Source organism: Otolemur garnettii, unplaced genomic scaffold (assembly GCF_000181295.1).
Source record: "Otolemur garnettii isolate 467f Iridium unplaced genomic scaffold, OtoGar3 scaffold00041, whole genome shotgun sequence".
Classification (NCBI taxonomy): domain Eukaryota; kingdom Metazoa; phylum Chordata; class Mammalia; order Primates; family Galagidae; genus Otolemur; species Otolemur garnettii.
Genome location: NW_003852436.1, coordinates 3,840,780 through 3,860,781, shown reverse-complemented (window position 1 = coordinate 3,860,781; position 20,002 = coordinate 3,840,780). Strand labels below are relative to the sequence as shown.

At 37.6% G+C, this 20,002-nt stretch overlaps 1 protein-coding gene across 2 annotated transcripts in view; it reads right to left on the bottom strand.

Moving 5' to 3' along the window:
• USP38 (ubiquitin specific peptidase 38) overlaps window positions 1–12,122 on the bottom strand; it is a 39,684-nt gene extending 27,562 nt beyond the window's left edge. Inside the window, exons 1-3 of one of the 2 annotated variants that reach the window (XM_003790187.2) lie at window positions 10,904–12,122; window positions 9,192–9,327; window positions 1,966–2,095 (exon numbers count right to left, since the gene is read on the bottom strand). In XM_003790187.2, the coding sequence (XP_003790235.1) occupies window positions 1,966–2,095; window positions 9,192–9,327; window positions 10,904–11,585 (948 nt within the window). In that variant the 5' untranslated portion in view covers window positions 11,586–12,122. The remainder of the gene's footprint in view (window positions 1–1,965; window positions 2,096–9,191; window positions 9,328–10,903) is intronic. The other variant, XM_023513457.1, reaches the window with a different exon arrangement.
• Between the last annotated feature and the right edge of the window lie 7,880 nt (window positions 12,123–20,002).

Here is a 20,002-nt window from a genome sequence, read left to right as displayed (position 1 = left end):
TTTTTTTTTTTTTGATTAACATAATCTAAGGGTGCCAGAGAAGTTTAAATATAGTTTCAAATGTGTTATGAAATAAAAAAGGTTGAAAAATATCGAAGAGGGTAGGTAAAGATAATAAAAAGTAACACAGGTATACAAAGCAATGTATGATCAACAGGGAATGGTGGATGGGTCTGTTATTTTATATAGGCTATTTTAAAAAATGCCTTATGGAAAACGTAACATCTGACTATAAAAATGAAGGGAGATAAGCTTGGCAGATACCTGGGAGAAGGTCCTGAGGCCTGTAGGTTAGTCTGCTATAGATACAGCGAGGAGGACACAGTAAGTGAAGCAAGAGACTGAGGCAAGAGCAGTGGAAATGGGATTACTGAAGCAGCAGTCGGGCAGATCATGTAGGACCTTGTAACACTTATAGGGAACTAAGGGGAGGAGCAAGGAGGCTACTGCAATCGGTGCAGCAAGAGAACCCCCCACCCAACTGTCACTATTTAGTCAACATAAGAAACTAGGCCTACTATACTGATACATACATGTGGTGCATGTCTGGTCTATGAAAATTAGGTCAACTAGGCTCAGTGCCTGTAGCTCAGTGGTTAGGGTGCCGGCCACATACACTGGGGCTGGCTGGCAGGGTTGAACCTGGCTTGGGCCTGCTAAACAATGACAACTACAACAACAACAAAAAAATAGCCAGGCATTGTGGTGGGCACCTATAGTCGCAACAACTTGGGAGGCTGAGGCAAAAGAATTAGCTTAAGCCCCCAAATTTGAGGTTGCTGTGAAGGTGACACATTGAGACTCTGCATCAAAAAAAAAAAAAAAAAGTCAACTTAAGGAGATGGTCAATGTAGGGAGGTGGTCAACTATGAAGATTCTACTGTTTTTTAAAGGTAGCGATAGTAGAATTCATAGGATATGGGCTGAGAGAGAATGACAAGAGATAAGGATTGTTTCAAGGCTTTCGGCCCAAGGAAGTAGAAGGATGGAGTAGCCATTTATTAAGAAGGGGAAGACTAGGTTTGAAAGGGAAAAATCAGGAGCTAGATTGTGGGTAAGATGAATTTGAGATCTAAGGATAGACAGCTGAATACATGCACATAGAGTTCAAGGGAGAACAATGAACTAAAAATATAAATCTGGCAGTCATTAAATTAGAGATGTTATTTAAAGCCATGGAACACCTATGCTGTGAGTATAGATTGAGAAGAAAGTGGACCAATGACTGAATCCTGAGGCACTCTAATGGTTAGAAAGAGCAAGTATAGGAGAATGATACATGAGTGAAGCAGGACAAAATCCAGGACAGTATGTCCTGGAAACAAGAGGGTGTGATCAACTGTGTCAAATGCTGCAGACAGGTCAAACGAGAAGAGGTCTGAGAAATGATCCTTGAGTTTAGCAACAGTGGAAAGCACTGGTGTCAAAGTAATTTTGGTTGAGTAATGGTGGTAAAAGCCTGAATAGTTGGATTCAAGAGAAAATGGAAGGAATATGGTTTCATATTGGCTATTTGAAAACAGAATTATTTAATTCCTATACTTAAGCAGCATTTAAACAATTTCTAGGGTGGCATCCCTAGCTCAGTGGGTAGGGTGCCAGCCACATACACCAAGGCTGGTAGGTTTGAACCTGGCCCAGGCCAGCTAAAACGATGACAACGGCAACAAAAAAAATAGCTGGGTGTTGTGGTGGGCGCCTGTAGTCCCAGCTACTTGGAGGCTGAGGCAAGAGAATGGCTTAAGCCCAAGAGTTTGAGATTGCTGTGATGCCATGGCACTCGACTCAGGGTGACAGCTTGAGACTTTGTCTCAAAAAAAAACTAAATAAAAATTTCTAAAGTTTATTCAAAATAAAAAACAAGAACATAGTCAAAATTAGATGCTTTCAAGGAGACAATCCAAAGATAAAAATATTGATTATATGAGTCCATACATTCTAATAGATTTATATACTCCCACTTACCAGTTCTATTTTCAGCAAAGTAACATCTATTAAAATAGTAAACTTCTGGACAGCTGCCAGTCCTTTCAGGAGTGCAATTACCCACGTATCCACATGTTGAGCCAAAGGCCAGGACAGCCAGTCAATCATTCTGAAAATTGAAGAGAAACAAAACTGTCAGTATTGAAAATATTTTCAACATTATTTAGTTAGAAATAACAAGAGTTATAGTAAATAAGCATTCACTTTGAATAAACATTTACTGAGTTTGCTAGTAAAAAGTACTAACAAAAATGTAGAAATGGACATTTTCTTAAGTTTTCAATCTTCTAATAGTTTCTTATATTCAATATATTTCCATAGAAAGAATTTCTGATAAATTATTTCATGTAAATACAAAAACTTTTTTATGTCATATATTGGTATAGGTTGACTATTCCTTATCTGAAATGCTGAGGATCAGAAGTCTTTTGGATTGTCAAATTTTTTAGATTTTGGAATATTTGCATTATATACTCGATGGCTGAACACTACAAATCCAAAAATACGAAATCTGAAATGCTCTGATGAGCATTTCCTTTGCCAAAGTCATGAAGGCACTTAAAAAGTTTTGGATTTTGTAGCATTTCAGATTTGGGATACTTAACCTGTATCAAGAATTTATTAGGCTAATTTATTCAAAAGAGCAGTTGAAATATAGATATCTGAATATAGATATATCTGAATATATTTGTTTCTGGACATATGGATATAATCCCAAATTTCTCCTTCTTGGTAAGTATAGTCGAATATGAAATGCACTGTTAAAAAAAGACTATTGTGAAACCTTTCTTCATCTCTTCCAAAATCCTACTGTACATAGACAATAAAAGGAAACTTCAAATACCTAGAAGGGTAACGAGTATGCAAATATCCTAATGGCCTCACTTTGCACTGAGTGCTTTTCTTCTTGAATAGCAACATAGGTTAATGGAAAAAAAGACAAAATGATGTGGGGTCTGAAGGAGATACTCCCTAAAGTTAGACATCAACCACAATGAAGACTATACAATTCTTTTGTAAAGCAACTGGACCAAATCCTTATATAATTTGACCCAGTGATCCAAGTTTTGAGAAAAATGGGCTTTTGAAGCCAGAGTGACTGTTTTACAAATCTCAATTCACCATTTATTAGCTGGAGGACCCTAAATACCTTGTATAAGTTATGTAACCTATGTCTTAATTTCCTCATCTGTAGATCGGAGATAAACATGTTTACTTCATAAACATGAAGATTTAATGAATATACAACAATGAAAATACTCATTGGTTGTACATTTGTCAAATATAAATACTAAGGGCATAAGTACTTAAATAAAAGAGCAACTACCATGTCAAAAAGGCTGATGTCTACGTTGATATGTTATTTTCATAATAGCTGTTATACAACATGTACATTAGCAAGGGAGTGTTATCTTTATTAAGGTTTTTGCTTTTAAAATTAAAATGTCTCATCAAATCTTAAGAGTGACCCCAAAGTACAAATGCATATTAACTATAAGTTAACAGTACATTCCGTCCATTAGCTACATCAATTTTATTTCCTTGTTTTTCTGGCTTCTCCAACAGTAATAGTTGTGAGTCATTGAAGTAGCCCTTCACGGCTCTTTCACATTTTCCAACTAGTGTTAGTCTGATTCCCATAACATTTTGTGGACATTCTACATATATGTAAGAGAAAAGCAGAGACACACTTGCATTTGGTTAAAAGTGTATTCACTGTTGCATTGTTTATGATATGGAAAAATTGCAAATAACCTAGGTGACTATCAATAAGGAAATGGCTAAATATACTAATGATACTATGTAGAGTTTTATATAATGAGATAGTTCTATCTATCTGAATCTATTCATGAGGATCTAAAATGGAAAGATCAAAGATATTGCTGAGTTAAAAAAAAGTACCAGTAAATTTCCTAAAAGCCATTTTTATTTAACAGAAAATCATATATTTATATACATGTAAATATGCAGGAAAACGATGTGGTCTAGAGGCAGGGTATGTAAGCATCTCCTTGGCTCTGTGGATTCTTTGCCCCATGAGGAGTCACATTACCAGGGAAGAACCAAACAGTGTTCTCTGTAACACAGGGTTCAGGGCCAGAACCCCCTTTACTTCTATCTAAGGAAGAGTCCAGGTAAAGTACTGGTGAGAGTGGGCAAAGAGCAGAAAATTATACTTGGCCATAGCTTTTCACTATCCCTAAATACTTAGTATTTTTCTCTATCTTTCCCCATTTCTCTCTACCTTATCCCAAGGTAGATGTGTACTAATCTCCTGAACACCCTTAAATAAACTTCACGTTAAATGTTACATAAATTAGAAGCTGGTATAGTCTGAATGTGATGCTCCAAAATTCATATGTTAAAACCTAATCCCCAGTGTGTGGGTATTAAGTGGGGCTTTGGGAGGTGACCAGGTCATGAGAGTGAGTCCTCATGAATGAGATTAGTGCCCTTATAAAAGAGGCTGAAGGAAGCACCCTTGTTCCTTCTGCCATGTGAGGACACACAGAAGGCACTGTCTATGAGGAATGAGCCCTCACCATATACTAAATCGCTGACGCCTTGATTTTGAACTGGTCAGCCTCCAGAACTGTAAGAAATAAATTTGTTGTTTATAAATCACCCCATCTAAGGTATTTTGTTACAGTAGCCCAAATGGACTAAGAAAGATGCCACTCATGAAACACATATTTAAGTATATTTATCATATAGCAGATACTGTGTTAGGGGTTGAGAATACAATAGTAAGATACAATGTTCTCAAATTGGAAAGACAAATTGAGAAATTTTTCAACAATCACACAATTACGAAAAATGGTATTGGTATTTGAACTAAGCTCTGCTAGACCATTGATGCAATGCTTTTGCTATGTTTTAATTATACCTCAGTTCTCCTTCTGTCTGAATGACTGGCATATATGCTCAGATCTTCTCAGGTATAGGGATTGTAGGATGAGCTATTTTTATGGTTAACACAAGTCCTTTTGTGTACTATGTATCAGTTACTATCAATTTGAATTCTAACCTGACATATTGATTTAATGTCTTACCATTAAAGAACTTTTTAGTAGTTGTCATCTATGTACTTAAAAGTCTTGTCTCCTCACTAGACTATAAGCTTAAGAGCAGTGATCTTAGGCTTTTTGTTTTTTGTTGCAGTTTGGCTGGGTCTGAGTTTGAACCCGCCACTCTCAGTATATGGGGCCAGCACCCTACTCACTGAGCCACAGGTGCTGCCCCTTTCTTTTTGTTTGTTTAAAATCTTATGTATCTTTAGATTCCCAATACTTAGCACAATGCTTGGCACTGAGCTCAAATTAGTTAAATAAATAAAATCATTTCTTTCTCTAGATTAAAAAAACAAAATAAAACACCCCTCCCCCAATTTTAAAACCTAAATATGAAAACTATCAATATTATTAAAGGCAACAAGCTACATTTAATAGTATTTATGGTGAGTGAAACCAACTTTCACTTCTATATGACAGCTTGAGGGCTATATCCAGCCTTTACTTTTATTTATCCTAGTGTTTTAAAAATTAAGAAATGTTACATAGAAAACTGGATTTCAGGCTTCTTCTTAAAAATCAAGAAAGACTAGATTCAAATTTCCTTATAGCAACAGATAACTGGAGTTAAAGACCAGTTCTCTCTTTTAGAAGTTATTTGTGTATGCCATTCCCTATCATTTCACTTACACCTGTCATACTTTAATGGTAGTGGTCTGGTCCTGGTATGGTATTTGCCTTTTCATTTCTTTGGATTATAGAATTTGCCTGTGAAACACTACCAGTGTTATGTTAGGGAAGTATAGAGCATGGAGAAGTTTAAGACAGGGGAGTATGGTATTAACAATTATCAGTATTCCTTTCAGTTACATTTTCTATATAAGAATAACCAGTTTAGGTAGATTATGGGTTAAACTGTATCATGTAGGGTAAACTAGAAATTGGATCACCATGGCCCATAAAAACAAAAAGGGAAAAATTAATTTCCAAGTACAATTTTGAAAATGAAATAAATTCCTAAATTTAGTACCATGATTTCTTTTGAAGAGGTTGAAAAATTAAGACCAAGAACAATGAATGCCAAGAGTAAATCTGTACTTGATTTAGTAAGTAGTAGAAGTCATAACAGTGTCTTCACTAGAAGGGAAAAATGAGTAGGTCTGGATGATTTACATTAAACAAAAAAGGTACTGCTAGAAAAAGCCCAGCTAGAAGCCTGTGCAACAAAGAAGGCCAATTTCCTCAAAGTGGTAGGGGCAGAAAAAGTGTCATTCTAAGAGATCCCTAAAGAAAGAATCCAAAGGACTTATTAGTTATGTTAATCAAAGAGAATGAAAGAAAGGATGGAGTTGAAGATTGCTTATAGATTTGTGGTCAGATATCTAAGATAATTTGTGTTAACTGCATGTAAAAACAAGAAAAAAAATAAAAATAAAAACCAACGTCAGGCTACAAAGATAGTTTTGCCTCTAACATACTGGCCCTAAGTGAGAAATGTGACCACTCTGGGTTTGTTTCCTCACTGGTGACTACATAGTACAATAACTCCAGAGCCAGACTTTATTCTGAATATCAGATCCACCATTTATTATTTGAGCTAAGGTAAATTATTTAGCCTCTCAGTTTCCTCCACTATGATGTGGGGCCAACAATAGTAACCACCTTGAAAGGTTGTGGTGAGTATTAAAGAACTTATGCCACGTAAATAAAAATTATTATCACCTATAATGAAGATAAATTGACTAATTTTTAATTTCCCTTTCAGCTGTGAAATCTATAATACTCTGTATCTATTCTACTAAGAACACAATATAATTAATGATATATTTATTTGCCTCTGAAGAGATACAGAATTTAGTGTTGCTACAGTCATACTGACAAAGACAAGTGTTACTAAACAGGACAGAAGAAATTTTATTACACACACATGAATGACAGTGTTTCTTAAAAGTAAATGAACAAAAAGAACTCTACATAAAGATGTGGCAATAAACCACATAGAGATGAGAATTGATAAAGAGGTAAGAATAAAGGGAAAGAGGAAACTAAAAAGAACAGATATAAGCATGGTGTCACAGCACTAAACTTTTAAGAGCAATGGATATAAAGATATCAAGTCATGAGGAAAAAAATATAAGAGAAATGGTCACCATAAATTAAAATCACTGGGGGTAGTAGTCATAAAATAGGAACAATATTTATATAGGCTTTTCTCAAATATACAAAGCAATTTGTGAAAGTTAAAGATGGAATGAGCTATAACAAATTGGAAGCATAAGTTATAGACTGGCTGGGTGCTGTGGCTCATGCCTGTAATCCTAGCACTTTGGAGGCTGAGGAGGGTGGATTGCCTGTGCTCACAGGTTCGAGACCAGAGCCAGACCTCATCTCTAAAAATAGCTAGGCATTGTAGTGGGTGCCTGGAGTCCCAGCGACTTGGGAGGCTGAGGCAAGAGAATCGCTTAAGCCCAGGAGTTTGAAGTTGCTGTGAGCTATGGTATCATAGCACTCTACCAAAGGTAAACAAAGTGAGACTGTCTCAAAAAAGAAAAAAAAAAGTTTCAGATAAATTCATTTAATTATGTTTAAGAGCAAAAGGCAGAAAGAAGAAAAGGCGGAGGAGAAAGGGCCTTTTTAAATGACAGAGAAAATCACAGTCCTTAGAGTTTGTTATGGAGAATGAGATTAGTATACATGTAGTTGTTTGAGAACTCATGAAATAAGTGAACCTAATTGAACTGAAAATGAACAATTTAGTTTATGTTATTTTATGACTATAAATTCAAAATAGGACCCAGAGACCAAATCTTTATATTCTATTTAAATGTGTTTAATACATACGTATATACATACAGAAAAAAGTAGAAAAAATTAAGTAACAAAAATATTCAGGTATAAAACAAGAATAGATAGAAAAAGTTCAATTGAAAAAAAGAGTCACTGAAATAAAGAAACTCAGTAGCTGGAATAAACTCTACAGGTAAGCATCTCTGCAGAGATTACTGAAGTATAAGAGAGTACTGATATGATTCCCCTTTAGATATTTGCAAGTTTGCTTTCTGGCTTCCTTCAGGGTCACCTCAACAAAACCCTCCTTACTATCTTATTCAAAGTTGCAAACCGCTCCCTCACAATCTATCCATACCCTTTCTACTTTTTTCCCAAAACACGCACCACTATCTAACATCCTATTTTACTTATCATATTTAATCAAATCTAAAACAAAATCAATTTTAAGATGCATAATTAGCTTACGTACTGTTAAAGCAAGAAAAGTCATGTCAATTTAACTAGGACACCAGTGATGGGATGACTGGGCACCTCCACATTTGAACATCTTTGAAACTGAAAGGCATTGGGGAATTCATGAAATATGTTATTAGTTTATTATATGTCTCCCTGTTTAGAATGTAAAGTCAATATACACAATTATTTTTATCAGTTTGTTCAAGGATATTTGAATGTTGCCTGGCAGTCATAATAAGGTCTCAAATAAATGTCATTTGAATGAATGAATGACTGAAGAAAAGTACAAAAATTATACCTAGAAACATAAGAATAAAACTGCAAGACATTAAGGATGAAAACAGAAAAGTTACCAGAAGAGCCAAAAAGAAATCACAACCAGAATGACAGATAATTCTCATCAGTAAAAAAAAGGTGCTCAAAGAAATGCAGTATTATTTTTCAAATGTTAAGAAAAAATGGGTATCAAATTATATTTCTTTATCTTACAAGTCATGCATCTTATTTAAGACTAGGAGGAAAAAAATAAATTTCAAATAGTGTGTTACCGCCTGTATCTGGCTGAAAAAGTAAAAGTATGTACTCACTAATGCAAAAAACCCCCAAACTTTAGAAAGGAGACATAGGTTGCAGAAAAAAAAAAATGAGCAAAGAAATTAGTAAAATACTGTACATCAATAATCAAATAAACTTCTGACTGTATAATACAGTGTATGTGTGTGTATGTTTTAGAAATTAAAAAAGTAAATGGCTTTGTGAATTATTGGTACGCTGGTAGAGGCTATGATGAGGGAAATAATTCATTACAATTAATTTAGAGAATATATATTTGATTCCATGACTTTAATTTTAAACATTGCTCTAATTTTTCAATCACTCACAAAATACAACAAAATACCTCCTCTTCCCAAATCTACAGTTACCGTCTATAGTGTCATGAAGAAGTACCTGCAAAGGGCCTGGGTCATACTTGCATCTTTTACATTTGGATCCGTAGTAAGGCTCCTGATGAGAACTGTAATCATCTGAAGAGGAATATGCTGCACAAGGCTTGCCAATGCTACAGAAGGTTCAAATGATGCATCTATTTTTTTAATTAAAAAGAAAAAGGAATATGGCAAGAAGGGTCAAGTAAAGTATAAGGAGAACAACACTTTAACACAAAAAATAAAAAAGGGAATTGCAGCAAAAGTGTTAATCAGGAAGCAGTTATTATGTTATACCTCATGGGTAGACTCTAATATACAAGAAATGTTAAATTTCAGAAATGAAAGTAAGAGTGAAAAAGCAATGATCACTTTTTTTATAGATAGAATGTTGAAATATAAAAACTATTACTCATTATGGCCATATTTAGCCCATAAGTTATTTCGATTTTTCAAAATTTGTTACTTCAAGTTACTGTTGTGCTAAAACATTCCTTTAAAAAGCTGTAGTCAGAGAAAAAATACAAGGTATCATTTAAATTCAAGCCCTCCAAAATAACTTTAAAACTATTACAGTAGTCATTACATTGCTCTAAGGAAGATTTAAAAAATGTCTTGAAGAAGTAGAAATTAAGGTGAATTGGGAGGGGGATATTGCTAAAACGATATGAAAATTAATCAAATCCAAGATGAGCACCTTTACTGCTATATTTGAAAAAGTTGAGGGGAACCTAACAGCTACGACAACACAGGCAATACAAGTAAAATTACAATAAGGCAAAAAAAAAAAAATCTAACTCAGATATCACAATCAAAAATGAGAACTGTATATACACTTTGTAATTCTTTTATAAATGTATTAAACTCATCAGTACCTATGGAGTTTGTTAAATGCCACTCTTATTTCTGGTTTTTAAGATAGAAGGAAGACACCACCTTCACAAGTTCAATTTTGAATAGTCAAGAGTCCCCACTGTGGGTATAATCAGGGAGAATGGTGGTCCCAAGTAGAGAAGAAGGGAATTCAGTTTTCAGCCTACTATCTCACACCTACGGACTTTAAAGCTCCAAGGCACAAATGGTAAAATTCTTGGGCAAGAAAGTATTTTCTAGCCAAATATCACTTGACCCTTCCCTACTTCCTGAGGATGCAGTTTATGGGCATAAAAATATCTACATATTTACATCTTCATATTCACCCTTCCCTCTTTCTATCTGTATCCCCTCTCACAACACAGTATCGTAGACTGAAAATGCCAATATTTAAAACTACATAGATAACTAGGACAATCAGTAATAAAACAAACTGCACAATCCACGAATTAAAAAATGGGGGGACTCATAACAATAAAATCAGAAGTACATGTACAATAATAACATGGTAAACATTATGATACCATTAGTCACTAATGAATAGAAGCTTTACATAGTAGCTGTCAACCTCAAAGCATTCCAAATAAGTGGAGCAAAGTCTAGGTAATTAACCAACTTGTTTGGTGCCAAAGGTCTTTCTTGGACCTAGGTGTTCTCAACCTTTAAAATAGGAAGGCTGCCTATTTTTAAGATACAAAGTGACATCCTGAATAAGGCTGTGGATGTGAATAAATTTTGGATCAGAACATTAGGATTTGCTGTTCTGAATGTTTACACGGTAGAAAAGTAAACATGGGGGGGGGTCTGTGTGACAGATACACTGAATTTCCATAAGACAGTCTCCTGAAATATGATCCTTACCTGTGGAAGAGATGCTTGCAAAAACTTCTTGCAGGGAAGGCAGTAGTGTGGCCGGCTCAGCTTTCCAGATGTTCTGCAGCAAATTACTCACTTTTGTCACCTGGGAGACATATTCCCGAAGCTCCCTCTCCTGGGTGGACACGCACTGGAAGTGGCCTATTGTTCGAACCAGCTGTTGACAGAAGGTGATGGACAATTTCCCTTTGGGGATGCATTGCACGAAGTCGGTCAGAAGGTCGCTCAGTCGGGCACAGAGCTGTGGCTCTGGCCTCTCACATACTATCCGTAACACCTCTACCTGCAACAGGCTGAAGAGGTCCAGCACCGATGGACAGCTCATGATCAGCTTCAGGCCGTTGTGAATATAATCCAGGATGGCTACGTCCTTTCTGTCCAGTGAGTGGTAGCCCTGCTGAAGGAGGCCCAACACGAAGGTCTTGTTGAAGAAGGACTCAAACTCTGGCCGGTGATATCTTGCGTAGGCCTCCAGCACCTGGTGCCCCACCTGCCGCTGGAAAGGGTCCTGGCCCTCCAGAATGAGCCGGGTCGTCAGGTCAAACATGGCCTCGCACTGTGCCTCGTCCAGCCAATGCTCCGCCGACTCCACCACCTTCCGCACAATCACCCGCTTTAGGGGAAGCGGATGCGATGAACTCACCAGGCCCTCCAGGATCTTGTCCATTGTCACCACACTGCAAGGCCAGGGCCAGGGAATAAGGAGCGGGCGGCGGCAGCCCCCAGATGGAGCAAGAGAACGCCGGGGGGGAGGCGAACTTGGAGCGCAGCAGCAGCTGGACCGGCCACCGCCACCGCCGCCTCAGCAGCCACATTTATAGGGTAGGAGGGCCCATCCAAGCCGGGGCGGGAGCTGGCGAGCTTGGGGAGCTTAAGAACCAACAACCACCCACGGTTGGCCTAAGGCGCCAGAGGCCTGTTCGCCGCCGCCGCCGCCCCAGGTCCTGGAACCCTCTCAGCATCAGCGCGGAGGGGCCAGCGGGAGCCCCTCACGGCAGCATCGGTGGGCGCTCCGGGCCCGGGACTGCAAGCCAGTAGGTGGAGGAAGCGCGCCTCCGTGCTCTGGGGCAGATGTGGGTGTCAGGGCTCCAGCAAGTCGTGAGAAGAAACCGGTCCCGGGCTGAGTCAGGTGGCGCTGTCACGGAGGGTGCCGGAATCAGCAGGGAAGAGACCAAAGCGAACACCCTTGACCCGGATTCAGAAGAGCCAGCAAACAGGAAGTGAAGGAAAGGCCCGGAAAGGCCCGCCCCCCTCCTCCCTCCATGCTGTGGCTTTCGGGTTCCTGCTGGTACCCTCTTCCCGGCTGCTCTGGGACTCCAGACCTCAGCCCCGCCCATTAGCTGCTGCGCAGGCGCGGCCGCGGCCGCCGCCAACCGAGTTACGCGGCGACGGTTGCGTCACTGGAGAGCGTGTGTCGAGTCACAGGCGGTCTTCCCGGCAGAGCGGCCCGGGGTGGGTGCTGTGTAGGTGGCTGGGGTTTGGGATCCCCGCCGGCTGATCTCTGTCGTTTTTGTCTGGGTCAGGTTACGCGTGAATACTGGAGAAAGTGCTGTTTATGTAAAGCCCGAGGAAAAGAGAAAGTAAGGAGAACTCAAAACCCAAGATTGAGACGTCATTTAACGTCCTGGATTGTTCTTCAAGAAATGCCCTGGAGGGCCTACCGGCGACAGCTTTATTCCTACGATGTGGTTATTAAGAACTACATTGGCGGCGTTATACATTTGTAGACTTGAATAACAGGTCTCTAGCAAATAGTTTTTGTTCCAAATCGAAAGTTTATAGTTGTCAAAAAAAAAAAAAAAGGAGGTAAGGGAAATGGCAGGTGAGGAAAAATGTTAAGTATTTTTATACCTGCATTGTGTAAAGGAGTACTTTGAAAATAGAAAGCCAGATGGAAATATCAAAATTTAATGTATATGGTAGCATTGAAGATGGTTTACAACAAGGAAGAAGAGATGCGGTCATTGTGCTTGTACTCTTTCATTAAAGGGTTAGATTCCAGATTCACAGCAAGAATTTAGGCTTTAAACAGGAGGTCCTTAAAGTGGAAAACACCGCCTACTTGTAGCCCCTTTTGGGCTTGGTTAATACCGTTGTGAAGTCAGTAGTTAATGACTTGTAACACAAACAAAACTTTAAAGAAATAGTTGGTTTAAAATAGTCAGTAGATAAATGAACAAAATTGTAAGTTGTAGTGAGGTTTTGTTTTTTACCAAATTACAAACGTAATTACACCAATATATTTAACTATGATTAGGGTAATCTTAAACAGAATAGCAGTTCCGATAGGGCTGGGTCAGGAGGTGCTGAGTAAAGGAAAATTTGAGACTGAATTAATCTATAGGAAGAGAACGAAGGTAAAAGAGAAGTGAGGTAATCAGTCGACTTAAAAGATAGTCATGTTAGAGGATAGGAATGACTTTGGAACTTTCCTTTTTGAAATAGGTAGAAGACGAAGCTACAGAAAAGTTTGACTTGGAATAGTACCACATTAGAAGACAAAAATAATGTAGAAAGTGAATACTACCTATTAAGAAATGGTAGGATTGTGGATTTCAGGTAGAGTGGGGAAGATTTGGATGTAGCGTTTGTGTTAGGGAACCAATTAAGGATGAGTAGAGATTGTTGAATAGTAGCAGCGAAGAGATCACTCCAAAGTAGACAGAAAAATAATATTGGTTAGATTGAAAACTTGACAGTTTACTCCCAATTATCCTTAACACTTCCCCCTTTCTGCTTATGCTAGGTCTTGAGAAATTGAATGTTATAAAATAAGATGCCTGATAGAACATAATGCAATTTGTTTTCAGTATGTACAATACAGATAACATAATTTCATACTGTCAGGCTTCTGTGAGTGCCACAATTCTGTATTTTTAAAGAACTTCTTGAGTGATAGATGCATGAAGTAAAATAATAGGTTTTTATGTCAAAGTATTCAAAGCACATTTCTTTTTTTTTGCTATGCATTAAAAAACGTATATAATATGCTCTTTTATGGTTATATAATTTCAACTGAAAGTGGCCAACTTTATATAATTTGTTTTATAGCATAACTAAAAGTTGCATTCTGTTGTAATAAGCTATGCCACTAATCATTGCATTAGTAAGTGCCGTTGTTATAGGGTTTAAGAGTTTTAAGTATTTAGCTTAAGTCCCCAATTGCTAATTAAATGGTTTCATAAATAGATCTGAGAATAGGAGGTAAATGGTTGGAATGAAAGAAAAAGCAAAACATAGGAAATTATCATTTATTGAACACCCTCTATGTACCTGAAACTCAATATACTATATTGCAAGTTCTTAAAACAGACTTTTGGAAGTAGATGTTAATAGCTGCATTTTATAAGGCTGAAGCCATGAGAAGCGAAACAGATACCTGAGTCTGATTCTAGAGTCTCTATTATTTCTACCATGCCATTAAGATGAAAAGTCTGTGATAAGCAAAGTTTCAAAAACAGTGGGCTAGAGTTGGCCAACTGAAGTAGTTTTATTTATTTATTTATTTATTTTTGGCCAGGGCTGGGTTTGAACCCCCACCTCTAACATATGTGGCTAGCGCCTTACTCCTTTGAGCCACAGGCTCTGCCTTTAAGTAGTTTTATTATGAGGTTAACTATCCCCTTACAGAATCAAAAGCAAACATACAGAGAGCTGTGAGCAATAAATGTCATATGAAATAGTTACAAATAATCCTTCGTATATTTTTTATATATATGTAAATGTATATATGTGTATATATATAAAATACGCATTTTTTTAAATTGTGAAGAAAAAAATTCCAAGGAAATACACCAACAACTTTGGTGAGTTTTGTTTCTTTTTAGGCAGAGTCTCACTATGTTGCCCTCAATAGAGTTCTATGGCGTCACAGCTCATAGCAACCTCAAACTCTTGGGCTTAAGCGATTCTCTTGCCTCAGCCTCCCAAGTAGCTGGGACTACAGGTGCCTGCCACAATGCCTGGCTATTTTCTTGTTGAAGCTGTCATTGTTGTTTATCAGGCCTGGACTGGGTTCAAACCCACCAGCGCCTGTGTATGTGACTGGCCACTGAGCTATGGGTGCCAAGCCAATTTTGATGAGTTTTTAAAAATGACTTGTAGTGAACGCCACACTAATCTCACTGTCCTATTTTAAATCCTCCAGCACTTCTCACTTTATTTAGAATAAAATGCAGATGGCTACCACTGACTTTAAGGCCCTACATAAAGTTGCTTCTTGTCTCTTCCTACCACTTTCTTCCTTACTATGTGAGCCACATTGATCACATTATGGTTTCTTCTCAAGTCAGACCCTTTCAGAACTTGGGCATTTTGTACTTAGTGAAACTTCCTTTTCTTTCTTTCTTTCTCTCTCCTTCCTTCCTTCCTTCCTTTTCCTTTTTCTTTCCTTTCCTTTCCTTTCCTTTCTTTCTTGACAAAGTCTCACTGTGGTGCCCCAGGCTATAGTGCCATGGTCTCAGCCTAGCTCACAGCAACCTCAAACTCCTGAGCTCAAGTGATCCTCTTGCCTCAGCCTCCTGAGTAGCTGAGTCTATAGATGCTCACCACAATGCCAGGCTATTTTTAGTACAGACGGAGTGTCACTTTTGCTCAGGCTGATCTTGAACTCCTGCCTCAGCCTCCCAGAGTGCTAGGATTACAGGTGTGAGCCACAGTACCCAGTGAAATTTCTCTTCTGGGAGTAATTTCAGATTATCACTCTATGACTTTTTTTCTGTTTATTTCTTTATAGTACTTAACCACTATCTGAAATTAACTTATTTATTATTTACTTAGTTGCTTACAGCTTTTTTTCTATCTTCTAAAATCTAAGCTTCATGAAGTCAAAAAAACCTTAATTTTCTTAATCACTTCCATATCTAGCAGTTAGAACACTGCTTATCATAGAACAATCTTACCAATTTTTTGAATGAGTGAACTTTAAAAAAAGTGAAAAACAGGTTGTAAAAAAATACCAAAGAATTTACAAAATAATTTCCAGAATTAATAAGTGAATTCAGCAAGGTCTAAGCATACAAGATAATACTAAAATCAATTTTACTTTTATATACTAGCAATGAGTACATGGAAACAAAAATTAAAAATATGCCATTGGTAATTGCTCAAAATAATAACTAATTAGAACTCGGCAACTGTTGCTCAGTGGTTTGGGCGCCAGCCACATACACTAAGGCTGGTGGGTTCGAACCCAGCCTGGACCTGCTAAACAACGACAGCTGCAACAAAAAAATAGCGAGGTGTTGTGGTGGGTGCCTGTAGTCCCAGCTACTTGGGATGTTGAGGCAAAAGAATTGCTTAAGCCCAGGAGTTTGAGGTTGCTGTGAGCTGTGAAGCCATGGTGCTCTACGGAGGGCGACAAAGTGAGACTCTCAAAACAAAGCAAAAACTAATTAGGTATAAATTTAACAGAACATGTGTAGGACTCATGCTGAAAGCAGAAATACACTGAGAAAGAAATCACAGATCTAATAACCAAGATTCAATTTAGTACTGGTACTAATTATCCCTAAATTCATATATAGGCTTAACACAATTCCTAAAATCCCTACAAAGTTTTTCTTTCCTTTTTAAAAAGTGAGAACTAAAAATTAAAATCCTAAATTTCCAGCTGACTGAACTGACCCCCTCCTGGCCAAGGGGACCCACAAAAACCTTGAAAACAGTTTTGGCCATGATGTGATGCCTCATTATACTGTCTCCCCTTTTGTGGTCAGACACAACAACTGGCCAGAATTAATGTTAAAACAGAGATCATAAGACTGGCCATACAGACTCTTCATGGCCATAAGATACCAAATTATAAACAATAGCTAAGGCCATGTTGGAGTTAAGTCATAGACCCCCTATGTGTAAAGAATATATATTTTAGCTGCCACAAGGTTTTTCTTTAGCATCTAAACAAGCACTGGTTTTGAGATAAACACTATTTAAATAATTGTAGCTCATTCACCGCCAGATGCTGATAACTGACCCCCCATGCCCTTTTCTCAAGCCCAAACTACAGCTTAATTGGACAAGATTCAGTAACTTTCTCCTGGTAAGCATCCACTGACCGTGGACTGGTTCTGGCTGGTTTACAGAAGCTGCACACATGAGTGACTCCATTTCCCCACTCCACCCTGTGATGTATAGGGTCTAATTGTAATAAATTAAAATGTTAACTCTCCACCCCAAAGTGAACATAGGGCGTAAGTGACAAATGCTTATTCAGTATGTGTGTTAGGACACCCCCCCCCCACGTGCACTGTGGATACTCATAGCTCGTGTAACCTGTTGAATATGTATTTATACTTGGCCAAACTGTTGAGTATAAATTCCTGTTCCCCCTTCCTTTCAAGCGTTTGCCTTTCAATGTCTGCCAGAGGCCTGCTTCCCAACCTTGTAGGCTATAACCCTTTATGAAAAACAAAGCTCTTTTTTCCTGAACTTACTGATCAAAGGATTTTTAGTCAACGTTAGATACAAAATTATTCTAAAATTTATATGGAAAAAACAAAGAAACTAGCTACAATAATTTTGAAAAAGAAGAACTAAGTGGGGAGGATTACTGTACCCAAATTTTATATTTCTTATATTCCACATTAATTAAGACAGTGTGGTATTGGCAGAGAGATAGAAACATAGCAGTGAAATAGAGTACCCAGAAATAGACCCACACAAATACACCCAATTGGTTTTTGGCAAAAATGCAAAATCATGCAATAGAGAAAGAATAGTGTTTTCAACAAATGGTGCTGGAACAACTGGCTATCCATTGGGAAAAAAGAAATCTTGACGTAGACTTCACACCTTATACAAAAACTCAGAATGGATTATAGATTTAACTGTAAAGCATAAAACCATGACACTTTTAGAAGAAAACAGAAAAAAATCTTTGGTACCTAAGGCTTGTTAAGAGTTTGACAAAAGCAAATTAGTAATTGGACTTTATTGAAATTAAAAACCTTTCCTAAGTGAAGGACTCTGTTGAGAGAATGAAAAGACAAGGTACAGATCAGGAGAAAATATTTATAAACTACTTATCTGACAAAAAGATTGTATCTAGAACAAAGAACTCTTCAAACGCAACAGAAAAAAAAAAAAACCTCTTTATACTTCAAAGCATACTATCAAGAGTGTGATAAGATAACCCACAGAATGGGAGAAAATATCTGCAAAGCATTTATTTGATTATAGTAGATATAGAAGGAACTTCTACAACTCAATAGCAACAAAAACCCAATTTAAAAATGAACAAAGACTTGAATAGATATTTCTCCAAAAAAGGTAACACAAAACACATGAAAAGATACTATGCATGAGGGAGACACAAAACCACAGTGAGATAGAACTTCACACAAATTAGCACAGGAGTCATTAAACAAAGCACGATAGAAAATAGCAAATGTTAACAAGAATGTGGAAAAATCATGCATTGCTGAGGGTAAGGTAAAATGATGTATCTGCTGTGGGGAATAGTTAAGTGGTTTATTGAAATATTAGACATATCATTACCATATGATCTCAGAAATCCACTTGTAGGCATAGATCCAAAAGAACTGAAAGTCAGGACTTACACGGATACATGTACACCAATGCTTATAGCAGTTATTATTCACAATAGCCAAAAGGTGGAAACTACCCAGATGTTCCCAAAGAGATGAATGGGTAAATATAATTGTAGCATATAAATAGAAAAGAATATTATTCAGCCTCAAAAGAATGAAATTCTGAGACATGTTAGACCATGGATGAGCCTTGAAAACATTATGCTAAGTGAAATAAACCGTTCACAAAAGAACAAATACATGATTCACTTACATGAGGTGCCTAAAACAGGTTTCCAGGGGTTGGAGGGGAAGGGGAAATGGAGAGTTTTTGTTTAACGGGCATAGAGTTTCTTTTTGGAAGGCTGAAAATTTTGGAAATGAGTAGTGGTTATGATTGCACAGTGTGAGTGTACTTAATGCCACTGAACTGTATGCTTTAAAATGGTAAATCTGGCTCGGCACCTGTGGCTCAAGTGGCTAAGGCGCCAGCCACATACACCTAAGGTGGTGAGTTCAAATCCAGCCCAGGCCTGCCAAAACAATGGTGGCTGCAACCAAAAAATAGCCAGGTGTTGTGGTGGGCACCTGCGGTCCCAGCTACTTGGGAGGCTGAGGCAGGAGACTTGCTTGAGCCCAGGAGTTGGAGGTTGCTGTGAGCTGTGATACAACGGCACTCTACCCAGGGGGATAGCTTGAGGCTCTGTCTCAAAAAAAAAAAAAAAAGGTAAATCTTATGGTATATATTTTAATCAATAAAAAATTAAGTAGTTAAAATTCAAGCAATTCAATTAAAAATGGGCAAAAGACATGAACAATCCAATTTAAAATGGGAAAAGACATAGCACATTTCACTGAAGAGGATACAGATGGCAAATAATCAAATGAAAACATGTTTAATGTTAGGTATTAGGGAAATGCAAATTAAGACAATGAGCTGTCAACACCTATTAGAATCGCTAAGTAAAAAATGGTGACAATACTAATGCTGGCAAGAATGCAGAGAAATCAGATCTCTCTTACATTGCTTGAGGGAATGCAAAATGTAAAGTTTAGCCATTCTGGAAAACTGGCAGTTTCTTAAAAATTAAACATGCAGCTATCATGTGACCAAGCAAATGAACTCCTGGATATTTATTCCAGAGAATTGAGAACACAAGTAACATGTGCACATATTAGCTTTATTTGTAATAATCAACAACTGGAAATAATCAAAATGATCTTAAGTGGATGAATGGCTAAAGAAATAGTGGTACATCTGTCCCATAGAATACTACTTGGCAATAAAAAGGCACAAAGTATTGATAGATGAAACAACTTGGATGATCCTCAAGAGCATTATGCTAAGTAAACAAAAGCTAATATCAAAAATTACATACTATATGGTTTCATTCTCAATGTGAGAAGCATTCTCATAATGAGAAAAGTTTAGAGACAACATTAGCGCTTGCCAGGGGTTAGGGATGGTGGAGGGGAGAATGAGGGGATGAATATAACTACAAAAGGATAGCATGAGGGTGATCCTCTGTTCCTGCCCTTTTTTGTAGGAACACCA